Below are 21,679 nucleotides of genomic sequence, written 5' to 3' on the forward strand. Positions count from 1 at the left end.
TTCTGGAGAAAAATTTTGCCCGAATTTGGACTTTGTATTAGGAGAATATGATATGATAGGAGGTAGCACTAACTCCTGGTGATGACGTCATTTCCAAGAATTCCCGGATAGCAAAAATTTTTGCCCGAAATTGGACTTTGTATTAGGAGAATATGATATGGTAGGAGGTAGCACTAACTCCTGGTGATGACGTCACTTCCAAGAATTCTCAAAGAGAAAATATTTTGTCGAAAATTTCACTTTGTATCAGGAGAATATAAGTTGGGAGGAGGTATGCTATGACGTCATCAATCGAACAGGAAAAATTTTTGCCCGAAATTGGACTTTGTATTAGGAGAATATGATGTGGTAGGAGGTAGCACTAACTCCTGGTGATGACGTCATTTCCAAGAATTCTCAGAGAGAAGGAGTTTGATCGAAAATTTTACTTTGTATCAGGAGAATATAAGATGATAGGAGGTAGTCATAAATAATTACCACTTTATGTTCTTCCTGATACGAAATGAAATGATGTAATTCTAATATGGGGGGGCGTATAGAAATAAAGAACGCTCGATTAAATGTAACTGTAATCTTTATTCATAGTTCTAATACATTGTAAGAGGCAAGGGATGCGAGAATAATAAGTATCTTATATAGAAAAAATAATTTTATTATAATATAAGTTATAACATCACCGTGTTATTAAATATCATTGTTCCTTAACTCGAACATGCGATAATGCATTTACAAAGTTATATAAAAAGGAAATCTTTGTATAACTTAACGTACGATTCGATGCGAAGACGCTTAATCGATAGAGAACCAGATAAAGAAGGGGTAAACGGAACAAGGATCAAGAATAATTGATCTGAGTCAGATTCGTCTATACGAAGTACTACGTAGCGTAAAAACAGAGAACATGCGCGTATAATGTAAACGGGAGAAGATAACAATTTTTCTTATTGCAAATTAATTGGCGATCATCGTACAAAGACCGCGCGCGCGGTATAGAAAGGACTGAGATCGTACTTCGTTATATATCTAATAACCACGGCGATACTCGTATGGATGCATGGGTGCATCTCGGAGAAGGTAAAGCAAGCGTTCAGTGAGATATGTACATCAGTCGGCCGCAGTGATCAACGACTGCGCTTCTAGCAAGCTCTCCGTGGCGAGAATAGAACTGTTCATAATGGGTGCACTCACCGTGTTCCCCGACTTCTTGCTGGAGAACGGGTAGAAACTATCTATGTTCATAGGCACGGAGTAACTGTTGGATTTGATCGTGGGCGAGCCGCAGTTGCCGTTCAGACACATCTTCAGTTGATTCACGTCGTTCCTCAACAGCCTCGCGTAGAGCTCGATGTGGTTCCGTCCGCCGTTGCGAATCTCCAGCGTCGGTATCCACCGGAAGTAGCACTGGGTCCAGAGCTCGAGGGTCGGTATGCTGTACAGAGGTTTCAGCATGCCCTTGTCCGTCGCGTCCCGCGAATTGTAGAAGGGATTGTAGAACAATAAAATATCCTGGTCGCTGAACTGCTCTCGCCAGTCCCAGACGCTACGCAGGACGAAAGGCTTCTCCGGGTCCTGAGACGTTCGTAAAACGTTAACGTGTCTAAGAACGGTGGAATCGAACGTTGAAGATTCGATACTCACCGTAGCTGCCGCGGATCGATCTTTCTCGCAGTTGAAGACGAACGTGTCGAAGATGGAAACGTGAGCGGCGTCCCATAGAGTTGTCAGGTACGTTTCCGTGAACTCGACTTCCGCCGGAAATTGTTGAATCAATTGCCAGACGCAATCGAGGTATAACAGGAACACCGGAGACTGCGCGAGTAACAATGATAGCGTTCAAATACGAGGAGTTAAGAGAAGTCGAACGACGTACCTTCTCCGAAGTTCTCTGCGCAATATGTCCTAATCTATCACAAAACGGATGACCACCGGCGATCCATTCCTTTTGTAAAAGGGACTGGAACCCGTTGATAGTTCGAAAATAAGGATCCATCAACAATTGGACTAAGCTCGATATAACACAACAGAGATCCGTGCCAGCACCTTCTAAAAACCAGTCCTACATCGTAACGGAAGTAAAGAGGGAACGGGTGTCGATGGAATTGTAAATACCTTGTAATATAACGGAGGATCCTGAGTGAAGATGCTCGCAGGCTTCAACAGCTTTTTGTAAACAGTACGATACATATTTCAACCATTTCGTGTTTTCCAACAGCGAGTAAAAATTATTGTCCTGTAGCCAGAACTGCCTGATGTTCTCTGAAACGATCGCGGGCAGACGATTTAGCACGCGGCCGAATCGACGCGGTTGGGTGAGCGCGAATCAAAATACCTGGACAACAGAGGACGGCGAATTTCGAGAACGCCGCGGCTATCAATTTCGCGTTGATACCTTTGTTCAGCTCTAAGACGAACGGCTGCATCTTCTGTGGATGACTTTTTCGCACGTTCTCGAACATGACGTTCTCCTGTTTCCTGTTGGTGACCAACGGCGAGAGCTCGGACATCTTGACCAACGCGGCGCCGCGCGAGCTCGACCAAGACCAGATCGGTGGACGGTTCCCTTGAAAGCATTTAGCTGCATCCATCAGCTGATTATCGGTGACAGAGTCTGGCACGATCACGTATCGAGACAAGCTGGCGAGCAAAACACGATGTTAAACCCTGAACCCGCTTCGAACCCGCGATATTTACCTACTACAGAGCTTGAAATCTACGTTCGCGATGGACAGTCTCCAAGATTTCCTCAGCTTCTCATTACGAACAGTTCGTTCCAACTCGTTCTGCCAGTCGGAAATGTCGCGAAACAAACGGACGCCTTTGTCAAGACTACTGTAGTAAGCTTCTCTGAAACGAGAAACGGAAACGGAAAGGTTGCAACGAATCTGCACGAATCACAATGCTCGAAGCGTTACATACTGACCGGTAATCGTAACCGAACAACAGATTGTGCCCACTGGGGAAGGCATGGTGCAACAATGTCTGGAGGACGTTCTTTCCGTCGCCGATGGGTGAGAATTTGAAGGAGAAGGACCACGTTCGTAAATTCTAAAACCCACAACCTCGATGAGAACGGGGACAACGAACGAGAATATGATCGATAAACAACGAACGGAGAACAATTACTTTACAAGTAATAAATATTCCTTTCACTTTAGACGGTACAGTATTGCCAGGTACCAATTTCCTTCTCTTATCGCCAACGGTCACGTATATATCCTCTATGTTCGTTAAACACGTGTCCATATAGCCGTAAAGATGATTCTGTTGACGAGCCACGTCCTGTACACAATCGTCGTTTGACTGTTAGCATGCGAGCACCGGGAGTTGGCGCGAGATACTTACTTCGCCATCCGTCTCCTCGGTCGTAACGAAACTGAGCTTAAAATTGGTGACGAACAGAACGCCGGACGTTCCTTGATTTTGATCGCCGACGGGCGAGAACATAAGAACGCGTTGAGCTTTGGTGATCAATGCTTCACCGGGTAACAACTTAATATTGTTATCGCATAAAGAATTGCGTCGACTAGAACCCAGCGGCTGCGCATAATTCATGAAACTACCATTACGATAAGAAAGTGGAAAAACCGTATGAGCAATCGCTCGCTGATTATTTCCACCGTTCTATCTACCACTGATTTAGGTTATGGCCGAGCGTAAGAAATTTACCTGCAGCTCGTGCTCCTCTAAGCCTACGTAGCTTATGAAATTGTTGCAGCTTTTGCTTTCCATCGAGAACGTTTGTACGATTGCCGTTGATTCACGCGAGCCAGAACCATAGAAACTGAAAATCCGATTTATCCACGATTCCACTATTGCAGTTATTAGTATCGGGTCCCCGTTAATTCCATTGCCGACCGCGCGAATCGAGTGTGGATCAGAGTATCATCATCGTGAATCGAGGGCAAGACGTTCCCGCGGTCGCGTCAAAATGTTCACGAGACGATCCCGAACGGAATCACCGCACAACTCCCCTTTCGGACCATCCTGAACGATTCTCTTCGCGGTTTTTCGTCGTCGCTTCACGGACCGCTCCTCATCGTTGCAACGGAAAATGCGAGTCCTTGAGGACGCATTTGTCACCGTGACCAGCCGTGACACATTCGCGCATCGTGTAACGCGGACTCGATCCGACGAACGATCGAGACAGCGACGATGAATCGCGCGTGTATCGAAATAAAATCGTCGAAGTACAAAGATAATAATAAATATTTATTCGCAAAATTAAAAAAGTGTAATTGATTTTTGTCGATCCCTACTTCTTTATTGTTCGAATTGGAGAACGCTCGGTTCCAAACTTTTACGACGATTCTTTAAATGGGCCCTGGCGATCTCCTGGAATTCCGGTCTTTGTAGGAGACCGTAGGCGAGGGAAAGTAAATTTAGAGCTCTCGTTTGAACGTGAGAAACGCCGCTGGAAAAGAGATCGTGACCGAGTTCTAAAACGGTGCCGAAGTCGCATTCGTCGGCGGCGATGGTTGCTAATCTGATCACTTCTTCCAATTTGGAAATCGGCGTTTTCCTAGCCTCCGGCGTAGGAGGATGTTCGATCTGTTTCAAAAGTTTCTGTAACTCGTTGTCGGTCACGGTCAGGTCCCTGTACCCTAACTGAGTCTTTTTATCGTAAGGGACCACGATACCACCTTTGTGGAAAGTTCTCGCGACGACCTTCTTTTCCCTAGCCTGCATACCGGCGGTCTTTTTCTCCAAACTGATATTCTTTTCCTTAGCGAAGTTCTTTAATCTTTGTAAGAATTTTGAAATGCGAGGTTTCTCGAACGGGGAAGCTAACTTTAATTTGTCTCCGATGTGCTCACTGTAATAGAAACAGGCAATTGTGACTCTGTCCTAATTCTCGACATACTCGTATTCCAGACACTTACTTCAGCGTACCAAATATGTTCTCTGCTACAGATTCGATGGTGCAATTTATGGCCGCCTTGTTCTTTGCTACGAATACAGGCTTCTCAGAACTATCATCCCTCCAGTACCCGTAATGCAAACCGTCCTTGCCATTATCTCTGATAATGGTCTGTAGAAAATATTAGAATAATGACCACGACTGTCTTAACGACTAACTCAACGACTATACAAGACCCTTACTTGAAACTCTGGAGGGTCATAGTAATACCTCCAGTGCCTTAACAATGCCTGCTTATCCTCTACTTTGGCCTCTAAGAACGTTTCTCTGAACACGTCGAACGGTCCCACTAATTGCAAGTGAAAATCATTCAATACGTTCAGAGGATTCTTCTCCGAGATACTCTGACAGAACTCGTAAAATTGAAAGAAATCGTCTGGCATTTGGACGAGGAATAAATGAGAAATAACTGGCTGCGCTTCGGCCAGAGATATTTTATCGGATTCAATGGCGACGTCACCTAATAATGACGAGACGGTGACCAGCTCGCTCGAATCTTTAATTTCGTGCTCCTCGGATTCGGAACTTTTCGATTCCTCGACGTCATTGTTCTCGTCAATATTATTTACGACCGGAACACTTTCTGCCTCGTCGTCCGTTCCATTCTCTGTTTTCTGTACTTTCTTCTGCGGAGACTCGTTCTCCGTTCGATCTTTGCTCGTCTTTTTCCTTTTCTTATTCAACACCGTACGTTTCGCGCCTCTCCCGATTTTCTACAAATTTTCAAACACCAATTTGAACAAAACAAAAGAGGAAAAACGCGGGTTCTCCAAAAAAAGTTGAAGAATGAAAGACATGTACCGCGTTTGTTGCTGGAAGATGTTTATACTTCTGATGATGAACCGGATTCTTCTGATAACATTTAGCCCCGTATCTACACGGAATTCGCGTGTCTTTCGTAGAAACTTCTGGTTTCTCGTCGTCTGACATTCTTAAGACAAACAGAAAGACTGGGAGAGACGAGAGAAACTTAACCTCTATGTACGCTAGGACAGGTGGAGTTCATAGACCTTCTTGGGATTTACTAACACATGTAAATGTTCCTTCGAATTTTTCGAAGATACCTTATGCCGAAATTCATAATAACAGATTGAAGAAATAAATTCTTGGAAGAGTATAGTCTACGGATTTTTTATATAAATTAAATAATTAAAAGCTCGACGATTCTCTGCCTGATCAACTGTTTAAATATGAAACGACCAACTGTTTAAATATGATCACGATAGAAAAGTTTTGACGATGTTTCGTTAATAGGAATCCGGGCCACGTCTCAGAGGCCAGAGAACGAATTTAAATAATTCTATTAAATCAGTGGCGCCTCGAAAATGTACAACGTGGCTCCATCGGACGGCCGGGAACGTCCGACGGTATTCCCAAGGGAGAGCAATTGGCAATAGTTCCCCTCCCGACTCCCGAACAGATTTCGTCCGCGTCTGCCGCGTAACTCAACGATGGAGTTCACAACACGGTGTCAACGCGTGAGATCCAACAGTTTTATTTAGAAGCCTGATCAGACACGACCGACCATCCACGGGCATCGATTTCCAGCGTGAGAACGTCGGCTGCCTGAGGATACGATCGTGAGACGACGACTTCCTCTCACGCAGGAGAAAATGCTCGGCCACGTATAACGACGTTCGATAAGCAGTTACGTGGGTATCATAATGGTATGTAATCCGATAGACACATAATCGTTTATCGGCGATAACGATTCTATTTACGTAACGATCTTCCTCGGCCGTTATTCCATTAGACGACGCGAATGTGTATGTCGACACGGGAGTCACAAGTTTGACAGCGTAAACTTTGAACCTTTCAGACGAGGTGACACCTGGTTCTGCCATGCGGAACAGGTCAGTCACTTTTATTTTTGGCTCTCTTGTTCTGTGGGGTCTGATCACGTACTTCATGATCTCAGATCAACCGGTGGAGAAGGAAAAAGACACGGTAAGTTCGAGTAGACGACGTTATAAAAACGGACAGTGACTCTGTTGCCTTCCAGGCTCGGGTGTCCGGTCAGATTAGCAAATTGGAGAGGAGAGTGAAACAAGAGATAGCACTGAATCAAGAACTACTGCAAGATATCAAAGAAGATAAGCAACGTAAAAGTATGTCGTTGCACGTTGAACTAAATTTTTTAACGACCTCTGACTAAGCCTGATTCCTCTCTTTCACGATAGAAGACGTAGATACTATAAACGCGAATGCAGAGCAGAAACAGGAGAATGCGCGCGATGTCAATCAAAATAAGATTCTCCCTGAAAAGGAGGAAAAGGATATAGAGAAGAATGATGACAAGAACGTGCAGCAGCCTCCAGTGGAGCCTGCACATACTGTAAGTATCCTACGATCGTTCATAGTAGTAGCGGTTTAAAGACTCGCCGGTTTCTGTACAGAGCGAGACCTCTCACAATGTTCCTACAAAGGGGAAGCTACCAAACGGATCTCCGATAATAGCGGTTTTGGTGTTCTCTTGCAATCGTATTACTGTACAAAGATGTCTGGATCAATTGATAAAATACAGGCCCGACGCGGAGCAATTCCCGATCGTCGTCTCGGAGGACTGCCAGCATCGGCAGACAGCCGACGTTATCGCTAAATACGGAAATCAAATAATGCACATTCAGGTACGGCATCGTATCTAGTTCGAACGACATTAGAAATTAACGCGACGAAATTTATGCTATAGCAACCCGATCAATCGGACATCGAAGTACCTCCGAAGGAGAAGAAGTTCAAAGGGTATTTCAAAATTGCACGCCACTACGGATGGGCTCTCAATCATATGTTCTTTCAGCTTGGATACGAAACTGTGATAATAGTCGAAGGTAGCTAAGTCGATTCTATCGCGAAGTCGCGGCAAATCGTAAAGGAATTCGTCTTGCAGATGACTTGGACATAGCCCCAGATTTTTTTGAGTATTTCCTGGGCACATATCCTTTGCTAGCGTCTGACGATTCCCTGTGGTGCGTCTCGGCATGGAACGATAACGGGAAAGCCGGTTTGGTCGACGAGAGCGCGGCGCATGTATTGTATAGGACAGATTTTTTTCCCGGACTGGGTTGGATGCTGACGCGTGAATTGTGGACCGAACTCTCGCCGAAATGGCCCAAATCGTTAGTATAAATATTATGGAATCAAAGAGTCTCGCGAAATGCATGAGAATGCCTACGATTCGTTTGGTCGACAGATACTGGGACGATTGGATAAGGCAGCCTGAGCAACGTCGAAACAGAGCCTGTATTCGACCGGAGATATCGCGAACCAGAACGTTTGGGAAGACTGGAGTGAGCAAGTGAGTACATAAGTGATAATTATGTCGATTGGATATAATGATCGATGCGTCATTTCCAGTGGGATGTTCTACGAAAGGCATTTGAAGTATATCAAACTGAACACGCAGTTTGTGCACTTCACAAAAATGAATCTGACCTACTTATTAAAAGTGAGTTCGACGAGCCCCGCTCATCAAACTGATCGAAGATTAATTCGCGACGTACGTTTCAGGATAATTACGACATAAATTTCGTTAACGAGGTTTACCAGTCGACGGTCGTCAGTTTCTCGGAATTGAAAACAGGGAAGGTCGTAGCATCGGGCGCCGTACGGATTCCGTATTATTCGAGGCAAGCGTATAAGAACACTGCCAAGCAGTTTGGACTGATGGACGACTTCCGGGTAAGTGTACAAATTGATTCCCGACGATTTCGCATCGCTCATTTCGCGTGTTTTACAGAGCGGAGTACCGAGGACCGGGTATCGGGGCGTGGTGACATTCTTTTACAAAGGTAGACGAGTACACTTGGCACCTAGCCCGAACTGGAACGGTTACGATATAACTTGGAGCTAACAGAAGATGCGACGATACGTTCTTTCGTTACTACGGCTCAAACGACTAATTGCTTCCAAGCCGTTCGTCGGAACTCAAACGAATGTTCTACTTACGTCGAAGACGACGACGAATCCATGACACGAACGGTGTTGTCGATTTAAAAGTATTACGAGTTGGACGCGGGATATTAATCGGGCAGTGCAGCAGGCTTGCAATTTTACGTGTAGAAAATTTTCTCAGCGAGATTTGAATAAGCATCGTTACGTGATGAGAGACGTGCATAGTGCCTCGAGACTCGTACCCACCGTTTGTACACACTGAATTGTAAAACGACTGAGGCGAAAGACTTCAGATCATTCGAGCAATTTTATTTCCCCACATTCTCTTCCATTTTATTTAGAGTGCTATTATAGGTTTTATAAAGTTTCTACCTTCTTCCAAGATGTTTGGACTATCACTCGGTCATTTGTCGTGTCTTTACGTTGCGCGAACGATCTGAAATCTTTCCATCGTGTACATAATGTTTATATATATACATATATATATTACACAATGTACGATTAATTGAGAGTTCGATGTAAGCTACGTTCGTATTTTATTCTTTTGCTTACTTCCGGGAACACGTGGAGCATTTTGTGATTTATTACTTTCGAACAATATAAGCAAAGAATCGAAATATAAATGGTGCGAATTCATTGAACCGTTTACGTGATATCGTTTGTAAGAACGCGTCGATGAAGCATGAAGAGATCGACTAAGCGAGTCGATCATCGTTCCCGATTTCTTTCGGGGCAACGACGAACGAATGTTCTATTAATAAAAAAAAAATTGATAAGCATAAATATCCTTGGAATTTATTTTCACCTAGGAAGAACCTGTTCCCCTTTCCTATCAAGCACCTCCTCGACTCTTCATGCACTTACTTGCATTTATTCCCGAACTCAGAACAAATACAAACAGACTGCTCGACAACATTCGGTCTCAAATAAAATTCTGGTATATCCTTACTACAAAAATTTGTAGCGACGCTAACAATTACATTGCAAAACCTTTGCGTCCATCGTGTTTGGACGGCGGATACGGAGGAGCTACAGGTTCCGGCGTAGCGTCCGGATATTCGCGTTTCTCTTTCTGTGGTTTCGGCCTCGACGTGTTGTGCACTTTGGCTTCGCAGAAATAGCCGAACGGTGGTCTCTCCAGGTTCAAATTCTTTGCCATGCACTCGTCGAACATTTGCTTGGTCTTCGCACACCTGATGACACACGGTAATTACGACCCTCGGCCGAAGTAAGTGAACCGTACTTCCAGCGAACTTACGTACTTAGCATGATCTAGCACCACAGGGTCGTGATTTATAACGCAATCTACGTGAGCTTCGAACTCTTTTCGGCAGTGTTTCTTGATGTCCTGTAACCCTTCGAGCGCGCACTTCGTCACATCCTTCCCTTCCTTCAGACACTTGCGCGGATCCCTTAACTCGTACCTGCATAACATGAACTCCTGGAAGTACGTAGAAAATCATGGAACCATCAATCGTCTGCAGTGATCTCTCTCGTTATGATTACATAACCTTTTGAGGTTGTGCGAGTTAAATCGAACGATGATAATTGACGGGCAACACGTACATTGTTGAACCATTCGCATCGTTTTCCGAGGAACACAGCAGCGGCTTGAATGTAAGGCCAGCCGATGTTCAATTCTTGCGTGGTCAATTCTTCGTCCGACGGGAGATGAAAGTCCTTCGGTACAACCATGTTATCCGGCTCTCTGGATCGTAGCTGACGATGGATCGATGAAACGTGGTCGTAACAAATGCCGCTGCTTCATTAATCTCGATCAGATACAGTGGTAGATCGTGCTCTCTCAACACATCGTTCTTGATTGACGTTAACAAGTACAGTTCGCTAGCATGAAGATATATTACTTAACAATGTTTTGAAAACCGAACCACTGTTCCCTCTCTCTGCTGTCTGCTGCTTACCACCAGGAGGGAGTGGAATTTTCAAAGCCCGAGTTTATTACATGAAGGTACGTTAATTTTATATTTACGATAGTCCGACTGTGTCCGCAAAGTAGTTTTCCACACTTTTATATCTACTTGTTAGAAGAACAAATCAGAACAAATGATAGCGGAGACGAATCATTCACGAATCATCATTGGCAGCACTAAGCATTGACAGGAATTGGCAGCACTCGCTTCGTGATGGCGAGTAAGTAGTGTCGTCGGATCGCGTTGCCGTCAGGAGTTCTTGCAAAGAACTCGTTTTTAATAACTTGTATTAAGTATTGCATGAAATAACAACGTGCTACGATGGGCGACAAGAGACAGCAGAATCTATCGGTACGTCGTAACGATCGTTGATGCGTCTACGTAGATACACTAGTGACTAAATCACTTTTGTTTTTACAGAAAGAGGAGATAGCTAAGCAGTTTATGCTGCCGGAGCGAAAGAGCAAAATCGCCACTTTGCTTAAACAGGATGGACAGGCGTATTGCATTTGCAGGAGTTCCGACAGTTCGCGGTTCATGATGTAAGAATGCGAACGCGATAAAGTTCGTAAAGGAGGTCGATTAAAATTGTCGTTGATTCACAGAGGATGCGACGCGTGCGAGGAATGGTACCACGGCGACTGCATCAACATTACTGAGAAGGATGCCAAGCACATAAAACAATTCTTCTGTATTGTAAGGATTCTTTATCTGTATCCAGTGATTCAGAGATCTGTAAGACTTAGCGCTGATCAATTACGTTTAGCGCTGCAGAGAAGAGGATCCGACTTTGATAACGCGTTACAAGCCACGGAGAACGGATCAGGAGGATCGGAAATATAAGAAACACAAGGAGAAGGACAGAGCTCATAGATACGAATACGATGCGCCTTGGAACACCGCCGAGACGAAGAGGTCTTCGAAACGTTGCGGGGAATGTACCGGTTGCTTAAGGACCGAGAACTGTGGCAAATGCGATGCATGCAGGTAAATAGAAACGAAGACTTATTGATCTTACGTATACGAATCGTTGCTCGTTGTTCAGGCACTTGAAGAAGTTCGGGCCTTCCGTCCGATTGAAGCTGAGGTGCATACAGAGGACTTGCAGAGTGCTGGGCGACCCGTTGAAACCTTCGAAGAGTTTCAACAAGAGCTCGAAGTTCATCAAGAAACGAAAGAGGGATTCCAGTAACGAGAGGAACGAGTATCTGGAGGCGCCGAGGCACTGTTACGGGCCTGCTTGCACGAAGCAGTCGCGACCAGGCAGCAAATACTGCTCCGACGAGTGCGGACTGAAACTGGCGACGAACAGAATCTACCAGGTGTTGCCTCAACGCATACAAGAGTGGTCCTTGACGCCGTGCATCGCGGAGCAGAACAACAGGAGGCAGTTGGAGATGGTGAGGAAACAGCAGCAGGACGTGCGGCGGATACTCCACGAGCTGGACAAGAGACACGTGGAACTGGACCGGATAGTCGAACGCGCGAGGCACGCGACGATCGATCCGCAAGCGGAGGTGGACGACAACGACGACACGGAGATGAGCATGTACTGCATCACTTGCGGCCACGAGATTCACTCGAGGACCGCGATCAAGCACATGGAGAAATGCTTCAACAAGGTACCTCTCGTCACGTGACGCTCCGAATGCATTTTTATAACGAAATTTCATCTTTCAGTACGAGTCTCAAGCGTCGTTCGGCTCGATCTTCAAAACCCGCATCGAAGGTCAAGTGATGTTCTGTGACTTTTACAATCCCGTGAATCGAACTTACTGTAAGCGACTGCGGGTCCTCTGCCCGGAGCACTGCAAAGACCCGAAGATCAGCGAGACGGAGGTGTGCGGTTGCCCGTTGGTCACCAACGTGTTCGACACGACCGGCGAGTTCTGTCGCGCGCCGAAGAAGAGCTGCGTGAAGCATTACGTGTGGGAGAAACTGCGACGAGCGGAGATAGACATGGAGAGAGTGAGGCAGTGGTTGAAGATAGACGAGCTGGTCGAACAGGAGAGACAGATCAGAGCGAACATGGCTACTCGCGCTGGCGTGCTCGCGCTGATGCTTCACTCCACGTACAACCACGAGCTGATGGAGCAGATGACCCAGGAACAGAGCAGGGAACAGTTGGAAGCTATGGAGGAAGAGCTGCAGCGAAGGTACGGGCTGTTACAAAAAGAGGAACAGTAATCGTACGTTAGTTCGCCCGACGCCGCATCTCCGCGACGTGTTCAATGATCGTGACGTCGTTTTATTGTACAGTGTAATTAGAGAAACGAATCTGTATCGTGATTTTATAACGGCAAAATAAAACAAAGTTCCTAAAGTAATCGTGTCGCGGTAGACAGCGATCGAAGGAGAAGAAAGAAACGAAGCGAGCTGCGAGAAAAAAAACAGAATAGCAAAGATCGTCTCCGGCTCTCGACAGTTTGTATAATTGTGTATTTCTCTTTATTTATAACGTTCAATTAAACTTTTGTAAATTCAAATTCATAATATAATTTTTCATTATCTATTTTAGTGTTCACAATATATCATTTCACATTATATGATTGCACATGTGAAACAAATCAATAACTCGTTTATATGAAACATAATTCCAACGTTTCTAAAATTTACCACACTTTAACTTCAATAAATATATTTACTTGCTTAAATTTTAACCAGTTAAGTTCCGACTCGTCGCTAGAAAGGATACTCTCTCTCTCAAAATACTTCTGAATTACAACAAGTTTCCGATCGGTCTTTTCTTCTGTTTTCATTGTTTTTTTAACACAGGATATTACATACTCCGGCATGGTACAACTCTCCAGTTTAATTTATTTATTTTCCTCTTTATTACTTGCTGCATATGCTGCAGACAGATATATATATGTATATATATTCCGAATATTCGACAACGTTATTCCGAACATATACAAATATATATGAGTATTTGCTTCTTTACTTNTTCATAATATAATTTTTCATTATCTATTTTAGTGTTCACAATATATCATTTCACATTATATGATTGCACATGTGAAACAAATCAATAACTCGTTTATATGAAACATAATTCCAACGTTTCTAAAATTTACCACACTTTAACTTCAATAAATATATTTACTTGCTTAAATTTTAACCAGTTAAGTTCCGACTCGTCGCTAGAAAGGATACTCTCTCTCTCAAAATACTTCTGAATTACAACAAGTTTCCGATCGGTCTTTTCTTCTGTTTTCATTGTTTTTTTAACACAGGATATTACATACTCCGGCATGGTACAACTCTCCAGTTTAATTTATTTATTTTCCTCTTTATTACTTGCTGCATATGCTGCAGACAGATATATATATGTATATATATTCCGAATATTCGACAACGTTATTCCGAACATATACAAATATATATGAGTATTTGCTTCTTTACTTCTGTATGTATATATATATATATATTTATTTATACGCATCGCATCTCTCATTCATTTCTTCTTTTTTTTTTTTTGCTGCTCGTGTGTCTTTGATCCAGACCGTGTGTGTGAGAATCGAAAGCCACGCTCCTTCTCACTTCCTCTCGGCATCGGTACCGGCGTAACCCATCCGACAAGTGGAATAAATCTCGTTCCCCCGGAAATAACGCTTTTCGGGAGGGAACACGCTATAAATAACTAGCTTAATATATTTAGTTTTTTTCCGCCAAGTGTTGCGTTCTCGAATACTTTTTATTTTTCCCTGCAAAAAACAATTCGCGTGACCCCCTAGGAGACGTACGTTGGAAACGAAGGCTTGTTTCACAGAGAGACATATCGTTCGGTCCTTCGATTACCTTCGCCGCCTTTATATTATATATATATATTTACCTCGTACAGCCGGCAAGCACAAACGCAATGTCCATACCGTACTTCGTTCAATTTGATCCATTTCACGGAGGCAACACGCGGACACGCTTGCGAGACCGACGAACGCCGTCGTTTAATTAATCATCTGGTTGGACGCGCGTTTCGCGAAGCGTCGATCGATTGCCCGTAAATCCAGTCAATTTGAGAAAACGACGGAAAACGTAATTAACGTACGCTCGCGCGTTCTCCGTATGTAACTTATGTGATCGCGTGCACGACGTCAGCTAGGAGTTTTACAAACGACGAGACACGAGTAAGCTGTCGAAAGAAATCGTCTCTTTCGCGTTTCCTTTTTGTATTTTTTTTTTTTCTTTTTGGTTTCTATCTTTTGTAACAGCATATTTCTTTTTGTTCGTCGGTTCGTCTTTCTAATTTACACTTGACGATCGTCGAGACTTGGTCCCAACCGCGAATGGTGAGTTTTCTCGTGTCGCTCTGGATCCGTTAATCACGCGATCGATCATCGACTCGAAATCCCGGCCGTTTTCCCTAACGACGGAAAAGTTTCTGTCCTCCTGCTTTTGTTTTATTCACCGAAAGGAAAAAAAAAAATGGTACATCTAGATTCGACGATCGACCGTCGGGCCACCGATTATCGGCGACGATAATCGTGGAACGCGAAAACGGCGGCGGGAAAAGGATGCAGAGAACGGTGATTGAACAGCGGGCGGCAGCAGCAGCAGCAGCAGCAGCAAGGATAATGAGTGAAGGCGCGACAGTGTCGGCGAAGATTGAACAAGTTTTACAGGTTTATCCCTTTTTATCATTCATATATCTCGTAAGTAATCTTGTACTTTAATTACTCAAATGAAACGACAAGATCTTCTAAACAATGGGGCGAGAATAAACGTCGCTAGGTGTGTAAAATATAATTATTCGATAGATTCGCATAGTTTGTTTGTTTCTTTAAATACAAGTATCGACGCGTCTAAAGTAGCTTCTTTCTATCTTTCGTCCAAGAAAGTTCGTCACGGCTCTGCGAGAACACCCCTTTCCCCCCTCGGAATCGATCCAGCAGTGAGATATTGCAGTCATCGATCTTCCAATCGTTCTCTAATTTCATTTTAATCGTTATCGTTATTGCTTATGGTACAAGGACGCGATTAACGCTGATCAACTTGTCTCTCTTCTTTCTTCGCGACCACGCGAATCGAGCTCTTCCGATCCTCGTTCTCCTTCGCGTTCTGTTCGCAGCAAGCTGGAGGACACAGACGTCGTCGATAGCTGCTATCGGCTCTGACCCGGGGCGTGAACCGCTTTCGGACCACGGAGACCGCGGTGGAAGATCTCGACGCACGTATGCTTTACGGAGGGGCGATTATCGAACAATGGCGGAGCGTAAAACCAAGAGAAAATTGCAGCGCGCGTTAAATGCCAGTACGAAATTGTCGACACATCCGGCGTCTCGCGGGCAGTGGCACGTTTACTGTTCCAGCGATGGGCACGTCGTGGCACGATTGAACTTGAAACTCGATAGACGGGTTCGAAGAGGATCTGTTTAGATCACGACGTGCCCGTCGTTCGACGATAGACCGGAAATACCAGATCGCGGATCCGTGGCCATGCGTCTCGCAGACTCGACAGAAATCTGCCGTTAAAAATATTCCGACCGCGCTCTACTATCTCCTTTAACCGGTGCAACGGGAACGAACGAGCGTTTTATCAATTCTGCCACACGCACCAGCCACAGACCTCCCGAGATTAATCCTTTCGCAGCCGCAGATTTCCAGTCGCGAATCCGTCGTTATCGCTAACACCATTATTACTGATTCAACAAGGACAGAGGACAACGGTCGACGATAAATCTTTAAACGCCGCGAAAGGATTAATCCTGCGTTCTGGAAATACCCGAGCCGATGGCAGCCGCGCCGACTTCCTCTCAACACGGAAGTCGCCGGTGACCGCCTATCATTTTTCATTACTTTTAGTAGAGCGATCAGATTTACTTTACAAGGATATACAACTGTCATGCAGCTACTCCCTTTCGCCGAGCAACCTTTTTTTCTTTTAAAAAAAAAAAACAAAAAAACAATCTGTTCTTTCGGTCGATCTTCGGGGCCCTTTCCGCGATCGCGACTCACCCGATTCTTTCAAAAGAATAGTAGAAAAGCGGAACGAAAATGAAGTTCTTGCTGTCCGTTTGGGTCGTACAGAGCAATCGCGAAAAGGATCCGCGGATCGATGATCGATCAAAGGCTTAGATGTATGTATATATGTATATAATATATGTATACATATAAATATTATACGTGTCGTATAATATATTTATGTATACAATATTATATATACTATATAATATATATATATGCAGTATATGTACACTGTATGTGAGAAGACGGCTCGATCTCTTCGACGGGATCGATGATCAGTTCGAAGCGTGAGACGTGAAACGACGTATTTTCTTTTTTTTTTACGGATCGGTGCAATATCTAACCGCTGCACAAAAATCTCTTCTCACTGGCTTTCGCACTATGTACTATGTTCCTCTTCTCGTCGTCTTCTTGTTCCTTTTCCGTTCTTGCCCGTAGGAAACGTCGGAGGAAAACGGGCTTGGAGAAGACGTCCTCGGGGCGGCCGGTCCTCCAAGGATTCGCACTGGTGACGACGCGTCGTCGTCGCGAGGTATATACAAGGACAGTTTCTTCTTCCCGCTACGAGAACCATTTTTTTTTTTTCTCCCTAGTTCAATTCCCTTTTAATTCTCTCGTAACGCGCGACAACATCGGCTGCGCTCTCAGTTCTCCGTTTCTCTCTTTCCTCACGACTCTCGTTGTGTCTCGGCCGTCGAGAAACTATCGGCCTCCCTTTCGCTTTCCAGGCTTGCCGCGCGATATTATTCTTTATATACTCTACACAATCTTAAATAGTCGCGAAATGCGTTTAAATATAGAGTACAGAGTAAGAACGATCGGAGCGTAAAAAGATGCTTAATGCAGTTTTAGGGACGGGACGAGTGTGACGAGTCGATTTTTCTCTTCTTCTTCTTTCTTTTTTTTTTTTGTTTTCGTTTTTCCTTCTTCGGTTGTATACCGAGTTCACTCGGATGATCGGTGCGATCTCGGCGGTGGGCAGAACATAATAACGCAAAGAGGTACACAACGAGGATGACGAACGGGGTGAGAGAACGGCAACAATCAGAATATCGTGTCGGTACCGAGCATGCAGCGGCCTCGATAACGGCAAGCTGTCTGTATGTGTGTATGTGTGTGTGTGTGTGTGTGTCCGTCTGTGTGTGTTTTTGATCATCTCTTTCCGTGACGAGCAGCGATCGGCGCGCTGAACTTGCTCAACCTTTTTGAAATCGGTCCGCGACCGTGTCTATCGAAGCCTGCGTGAAATTAGTAGCGGTCTTAGGTCAGGTTCCCACCGAGTAACATCGTTTGTGCATCTCCGAGCTCCGATAAAAAAAGAGAGAAGAGAGAGAGTGAAACATATACGTGCGCGCGACGAGTATTCTTCGAGGATCGGGAGAAAGAGAGAGAGAGAGAGAGAGAGACGGACGACGGGGTGCGAAGGGACTAGCCAGCACGCACAGAGAGAGAGAGAGAGAGAGGCCGTAGGAAAGCTGTGGGTGGTCGCAAAGAAAGGGAATTCCGAAGGATGGGAAAGAAACGATGCTGGGTGATGAACGTTTCGAACAAAGTACATCGCGATGACGGCGAGGACGACGACGACGTCGACGGATAAACGGCGACGATGGCATCGTTGTATATATACATACACGTATATATGTGTGTGTACCGTTTACAGGTATCCATAAGAACAGCGCGTCTTTATAACTGGCAGTGTAAGGCATATAGAGTGCTTAAGACTAGAATAAGTGCATGTAAATAGGCCATTTAAAGCCTTTTCTTTATCCCTTTTCTCTCTTTCGAACGGACCTACGAAAAATTGTTCTCTCGTCCGCGAGCCCTCGAATTTAACCCCGCGCATCTCTCGCGTTCAACCCCTGCCCCAAACCACCCACCCGCTCTTTCGTAAACCCTCCCCCCACCCGGCCTCCCGCGTTTCCGGTCCCAGCACACACACACACATCGAACGAATTTTAGAAAGCTACACGTACACATCTCGAACGAATATATATATATTTTTTACATATCGTATAATATATTTATACTGGCTACTGACTTCATGGAGACTCGGTAAACACGCGTCACGTATCGCTTCTCATTCATTTGGCAGCGGTTCTCGTATATAGTTAGACGTTTTGCTATATCTCGTTAAAAACTTATTATACTCGTCTCGGGGCGGACGCCCGTCGACGGCATTGCAAAAGGTTTAGTAGTCAGGTGACACGAATACCATCTACACTGGTTCTTCCGAAACGACGGTGAGAAAGGAAAATGATAAAACAAGGGACCCGGCCCTCCGGCGACGCGCACGAGATCGTCGGATCGGCGTCCTCGAAGCTCGCGATCGCGACCGGCCGGGCGTCGGAGTCCGGCTCCGATCCTTTGCGGATCGAAGACGCGGCCGACGCGCGCGGCTCGTTCCCGATCGGCGATCGACAGGTCCTGAGAATAATTACAGTTACGCGGACAAGCGGAACGACGGAAAGAAATTGAGATAGTGAACTGAGTCCTGAGATGGAACGTGGTCAGAAGAGAAGGTGTCTCGTTCGATGGTTTCGACGTCTGGGTAAATCGTGGCTATATATTTATTACTAAAAATTACAACATGCGGGTCTTCGTACCGTGGCGTGATCAACGTCTTTACTATCAGGATCTTCGTATCGATTTAAGCGTAATAATGGCAATGTCGTGGAATCCGTTCCCCTTTTTACAGATCTCGTTTACTTTCGTTAGACACCTGTTTCCCTCCGTTGATTATCCACCCCATCCAACCCCCTCCCCCCCTGATTACGCGTAGGTGGCCAAAGAAGAATCGGCGCGAGAAAACGTTCGTTTCACTCTCTCGTACCTCGTTTTACACGCGAGACCAAAGAACGATGCGCGATTCTTCTTGTTTTCCCCCTTTTAACTTTGTTTCTCTTGGTAAGGCACCCCCAGTGCTGAGTATATTCACGGAAGTATTTAGCGATACAAACTAGTGACTAGATCATGTTTTAAGTCACGCGAGAAAGAGCGAGGAAGAGAGACAGAGACACAGATAGTAGACAGACGGATAGCCAGCGGAAACGATGAAAAGAACGTCGAGTGGAGAAAAGCTGACGAGTAGAAAATGGGGACGAGTGTAGCGAGTATTGTGCGAGCTAGAGATAGATAGATAGAGAGAGATAAGTGGCCGATGGATGGATGGCAGTAAAAAATGGCGCGAAGAGAAGCCGGCGAGCGCGAACAACGAAGAAAAGTCAAGAGGAGCACCTTGCTCTCTTCGTGTCTCTCTGGTACAATTCCATGCGGTGCGATTTCGTGGGATAGAAGAAAACGAACGATCACAGGGGGGACAGAAGAGGAGCAGAGGAAGAGAAGGAGGATGGGTGACGAGATGGACATTTAGTCTGTCAGAGAGCGAGGGAAACGAGGAGAGAGAGATATATAGATAGAGAGAGAGAGAGAGAGAGGAGAAAGAAAAACCGAAGGAAACGTAAGTATAACGACTAAACTAAACGGAGGGAAGGCAGTGGTGCGTTACTTTGGTATCCTATAGTTGGTGTTTCGCACGGATCAGCTGAGGTGTCCGCGACGACGTCTCGCGGGCAGAAGGTCGTCGTCGTCGTCACGATTTCTATCTTTCTTCCTTTTCCTATCCTTCCCCCGAGGATCGAGCATCGCGATAGTTAAGTTTTTAGCTGACGCACGATCCGATCGTCCGTTCCATCGACCGTCGTTGACAAAGCACAGAGAGAAAAAATGACGAGGACCTAACTCGCGTCACGATTACTCGTTCCTCGTTATCTTTTTTTTCCATTTTTTTTTTTCATTTTTTTGTTTGTTTGTTTGTTTGTTTTGACTAGTTTAGGAATACCGATCCTCTTTTGTCCGTAATCTCGTCCAGGAGGATCGACGCACACGGTTCTCTTATACATATTATATTTAGTTGTTCTCCGAACGCGCTGGCCACGAGAGAAACAAGGATGAGGATGACCGTGTGTCGTCGTGTGTGTGAAAACACAGAAGTAGCGAACGTAACACAGAGCGAGGATTTCGAACGGCCGTCGCGTCGTCGTCGTCGTCGTCGTCGTCGTCGTCGTCGTCGCGTCGCGTGGCAACCCTTTCTTCTTCTTGCTTCCTTCGTCTTCTTTTCGTCCCGCGCTTAAACGGCGGTCTCGGTGTGACTGTGACTCGACAGCCTCTCCACGTCTATCTCGGGTATGGTCAGCTCGTCTGGGTTGTTGTCGGCGTATTCGATGCTGCTCGTCTGCGAGAGCCGCTTACTCAAGGACGACTGCTTTCTCAGTACTTCCGCCAATGTAGTGCTGCTGTGCTCGCTCGTGTAGCGCGCGTCTAGGCCCTGCCGAAATGCGTTCACTACGCGGATCTGTAACCGGAAACCTTACTGTCAGTCAGGGCTCTGGGCTTGGCGTCCCTCGGCCGCTGCGAGCCTCGGGATGGACACACCGTTGGATATAGAGAAAATCCATTTAACACGAGCTTGATCATCCCTTCGCCATCGACGTTCGTCCTCGAGAGATCGTCTGTCTCTAAGTTTAAACTAACTGTTTCCAACGAGCTTCTCCCGAAACGGACCTTGAACGTCGATGCGACGAGCTTTGAAGCAACATTAAATGTGAAAAGCTTAGAAGCACCGATCGTTTCCTCGTAATCACTCCGCTTGCGGATGATCAACCTCTGAACAGATCAGGGGACAGTCATGTAGATATATATATATATTTTAAATATATATATAATTATGTGTATGTATAAAGAGACAGAAAGCAGCGGCCACACGAAATTACTAGAAGAACTAGCGGGGCGTCGATACCCTGCACAGCAAGGCAATAGTTAAACAGAGAATTTGAGGAGGCGACGTCGACGCGCGACCCGAGGCACCCCGGGGTTCGCGCGGACGTCACCGCCACAAATTATGCTTGCAAACGTCACGCAACACCACATGCACCCGCCGATCGTTCGAGATCCTCCGCGCGGTGCACCCGTCGGTCAC

General features: G+C 45.4%; 6 protein-coding genes across 12 annotated transcripts in view; 2 read left to right on the forward strand and 4 right to left on the reverse strand.

Moving 5' to 3' along the window:
- Positions 1 to 634: 634 nt before the first annotated feature.
- LOC108630176 (myotubularin-related protein 10-B) lies at positions 635 to 4,102 on the reverse strand. Of its 3 annotated transcripts, none has more exons than XM_018033264.2 (10): positions 3,667 to 4,102; positions 3,343 to 3,537; positions 3,124 to 3,279; positions 2,921 to 3,045; positions 2,692 to 2,844; positions 2,330 to 2,634; positions 2,110 to 2,256; positions 1,871 to 2,040; positions 1,639 to 1,809; positions 635 to 1,569 (listed from the first exon to the last, which is right to left on the reverse strand). In XM_018033264.2, the coding sequence occupies exons 1-10, from the start codon at positions 3,727 to 3,729 to the stop codon at positions 1,105 to 1,107; spliced, it is 1,950 nt and encodes a 649-aa protein (XP_017888753.1). In that variant the 5' UTR covers positions 3,730 to 4,102; the 3' UTR covers positions 635 to 1,104. The 3 variants fall into 3 exon arrangements, with proteins under 3 accessions (XP_017888753.1, XP_017888752.1, XP_017888754.1); XM_018033263.2 differs by having other exon boundaries at positions 1,871 to 2,043; XM_018033265.2 differs by having other exon boundaries at positions 1,871 to 2,043; positions 3,343 to 3,556.
- Positions 4,103 to 4,188: 86 nt separating this feature from the next.
- On the reverse strand, positions 4,189 to 6,193 carry Hpf1 (Histone PARylation factor 1). The gene is made up of 4 exons (XM_018033269.2): positions 5,720 to 6,193; positions 5,101 to 5,631; positions 4,881 to 5,029; positions 4,189 to 4,813 (listed from the first exon to the last, which is right to left on the reverse strand). The coding sequence occupies exons 1-4, from the start codon at positions 5,846 to 5,848 to the stop codon at positions 4,261 to 4,263; spliced, it is 1,362 nt and encodes a 453-aa protein (XP_017888758.1). The 5' UTR covers positions 5,849 to 6,193; the 3' UTR covers positions 4,189 to 4,260.
- Positions 6,194 to 6,306: 113 nt separating this feature from the next.
- Mgat1 (alpha-1,3-mannosyl-glycoprotein 2-beta-N-acetylglucosaminyltransferase) lies at positions 6,307 to 9,592 on the forward strand. Its single transcript, XM_018033268.2, has 11 exons — positions 6,307 to 6,585; positions 6,738 to 6,865; positions 6,921 to 7,026; positions 7,099 to 7,253; positions 7,315 to 7,545; positions 7,608 to 7,746; positions 7,806 to 8,034; positions 8,109 to 8,213; positions 8,273 to 8,363; positions 8,426 to 8,596; positions 8,655 to 9,592. Exons 2-11 carry the CDS (start codon positions 6,761 to 6,763, stop codon positions 8,766 to 8,768), a joined length of 1,446 nt encoding a protein of 481 aa, XP_017888757.1. The 5' UTR covers positions 6,307 to 6,585; positions 6,738 to 6,760; the 3' UTR covers positions 8,769 to 9,592.
- A 63-nt stretch (positions 9,593 to 9,655) lies between these two features.
- On the reverse strand, positions 9,656 to 10,873 carry ND-19 (NADH dehydrogenase [ubiquinone] 1 alpha subcomplex subunit 8). Of its 2 annotated transcripts, XM_018033271.2 has the most exons (4): positions 10,732 to 10,873; positions 10,376 to 10,654; positions 10,072 to 10,250; positions 9,656 to 10,002 (listed from the first exon to the last, which is right to left on the reverse strand). In XM_018033271.2, exons 2-4 carry the CDS (start codon positions 10,502 to 10,504, stop codon positions 9,786 to 9,788), a joined length of 525 nt encoding a protein of 174 aa, XP_017888760.1. In that variant the 5' UTR covers positions 10,505 to 10,654; positions 10,732 to 10,873; the 3' UTR covers positions 9,656 to 9,785. The 2 variants fall into 2 exon arrangements, with proteins under 2 accessions (XP_017888760.1, XP_017888759.1); XM_018033270.2 differs by having other exon boundaries at positions 10,376 to 10,873.
- A 60-nt stretch (positions 10,874 to 10,933) lies between these two features.
- Positions 10,934 to 13,252, forward strand: LOC108630177 (CXXC-type zinc finger protein 1). The gene is made up of 6 exons (XM_018033267.2): positions 10,934 to 11,091; positions 11,161 to 11,282; positions 11,346 to 11,436; positions 11,507 to 11,727; positions 11,786 to 12,362; positions 12,421 to 13,252. Exons 1-6 carry the CDS (start codon positions 11,062 to 11,064, stop codon positions 12,925 to 12,927), a joined length of 1,548 nt encoding a protein of 515 aa, XP_017888756.1. The 5' UTR covers positions 10,934 to 11,061; the 3' UTR covers positions 12,928 to 13,252.
- A 955-nt stretch (positions 13,253 to 14,207) lies between these two features.
- PMCA (plasma membrane calcium-transporting ATPase 3) overlaps positions 14,208 to 21,679 on the reverse strand; it is a 55,499-nt gene continuing 48,027 nt past the window's right edge. For 2 of the 4 annotated variants that reach the window (XM_026817916.1, XM_026817915.1), the window contains one exon: positions 14,208 to 21,055. In XM_026817916.1, the coding sequence (XP_026673717.1) occupies positions 20,831 to 21,055 (225 nt within the window). In that variant the 3' untranslated portion in view covers positions 14,208 to 20,830. The remainder of the gene's footprint in view (positions 21,056 to 21,679) is intronic. The other 2 variants (XM_026817918.1, XR_003389820.1) reach the window with 2 other exon arrangements.

Source organism: Ceratina calcarata, unplaced genomic scaffold (genome assembly GCF_001652005.2).
Source record: "Ceratina calcarata isolate Rehan_Ccalc_2016 unplaced genomic scaffold, ASM165200v1 scaffold71, whole genome shotgun sequence".
Taxonomy (NCBI): domain Eukaryota; kingdom Metazoa; phylum Arthropoda; class Insecta; order Hymenoptera; family Apidae; genus Ceratina; species Ceratina calcarata.

What these genes read in the sequence shown, in the direction of transcription:
- LOC108630177 (XM_018033267.2), top strand. Translation starts at nt 11,062, where the DNA reads ATGGGCGACAAGAGACAGCAGAATCTATCG. An exon ending in GACAGTTCGCGGTTCATGAT is followed by an intron (nt 11,283 to 11,345) that starts GTAAGAATGCGA and finishes GTTGATTCACAG; the next exon opens with AGGATGCGACGCGTGCGAGG. An exon ending in TGGAGAAATGCTTCAACAAG is followed by an intron (nt 12,363 to 12,420) that starts GTACCTCTCGTC and finishes TTCATCTTTCAG; the next exon opens with TACGAGTCTCAAGCGTCGTT.
- ND-19 (XM_018033271.2), bottom strand. Translation starts at nt 10,504, where the DNA reads ATGGTTGTACCGAAGGACTTTCATCTCCCGTCGGACGAAGAATTGACC. An exon ending in GATGCGAATGGTTCAACAAT is followed by an intron (nt 10,251 to 10,375) that starts GTACGTGTTGCC and finishes ACGTACTTCCAG; the next exon opens with GAGTTCATGTTATGCAGGTA. An exon ending in GTGGTGCTAGATCATGCTAA is followed by an intron (nt 10,003 to 10,071) that starts GTACGTAAGTTC and finishes GTGTGTCATCAG; the next exon opens with GTGTGCGAAGACCAAGCAAA.
- LOC108630176 (XM_018033263.2), bottom strand. Translation starts at nt 3,729, where the DNA reads ATGGAAAGCAAAAGCTGCAACAATTTCATAAGCTACGTAGGCTTAGAG. An exon ending in CCGAGGAGACGGATGGCGAA is followed by an intron (nt 3,280 to 3,342) that starts GTAAGTATCTCG and finishes GATTGTGTACAG; the next exon opens with GACGTGGCTCGTCAACAGAA. An exon ending in GAATATTTATTACTTGTAAA is followed by an intron (nt 3,046 to 3,123) that starts GTAATTGTTCTC and finishes TGTGGGTTTTAG; the next exon opens with AATTTACGAACGTGGTCCTT.
- Hpf1 (XM_018033269.2), bottom strand. Translation starts at nt 5,848, where the DNA reads ATGTCAGACGACGAGAAACCAGAAGTTTCTACGAAAGACACGCGAATT. An exon ending in ATCTTCCAGCAACAAACGCG is followed by an intron (nt 5,632 to 5,719) that starts GTACATGTCTTT and finishes GAAAATTTGTAG; the next exon opens with AAAATCGGGAGAGGCGCGAA. An exon ending in ATGACCCTCCAGAGTTTCAA is followed by an intron (nt 5,030 to 5,100) that starts GTAAGGGTCTTG and finishes TATTTTCTACAG; the next exon opens with ACCATTATCAGAGATAATGG.
- Mgat1 (XM_018033268.2), top strand. Translation starts at nt 6,761, where the DNA reads ATGCGGAACAGGTCAGTCACTTTTATTTTTGGCTCTCTTGTTCTGTGG. An exon ending in TGGAGAAGGAAAAAGACACG is followed by an intron (nt 6,866 to 6,920) that starts GTAAGTTCGAGT and finishes GTTGCCTTCCAG; the next exon opens with GCTCGGGTGTCCGGTCAGAT. An exon ending in TCGCCGAAATGGCCCAAATC is followed by an intron (nt 8,035 to 8,108) that starts GTTAGTATAAAT and finishes TTTGGTCGACAG; the next exon opens with ATACTGGGACGATTGGATAA.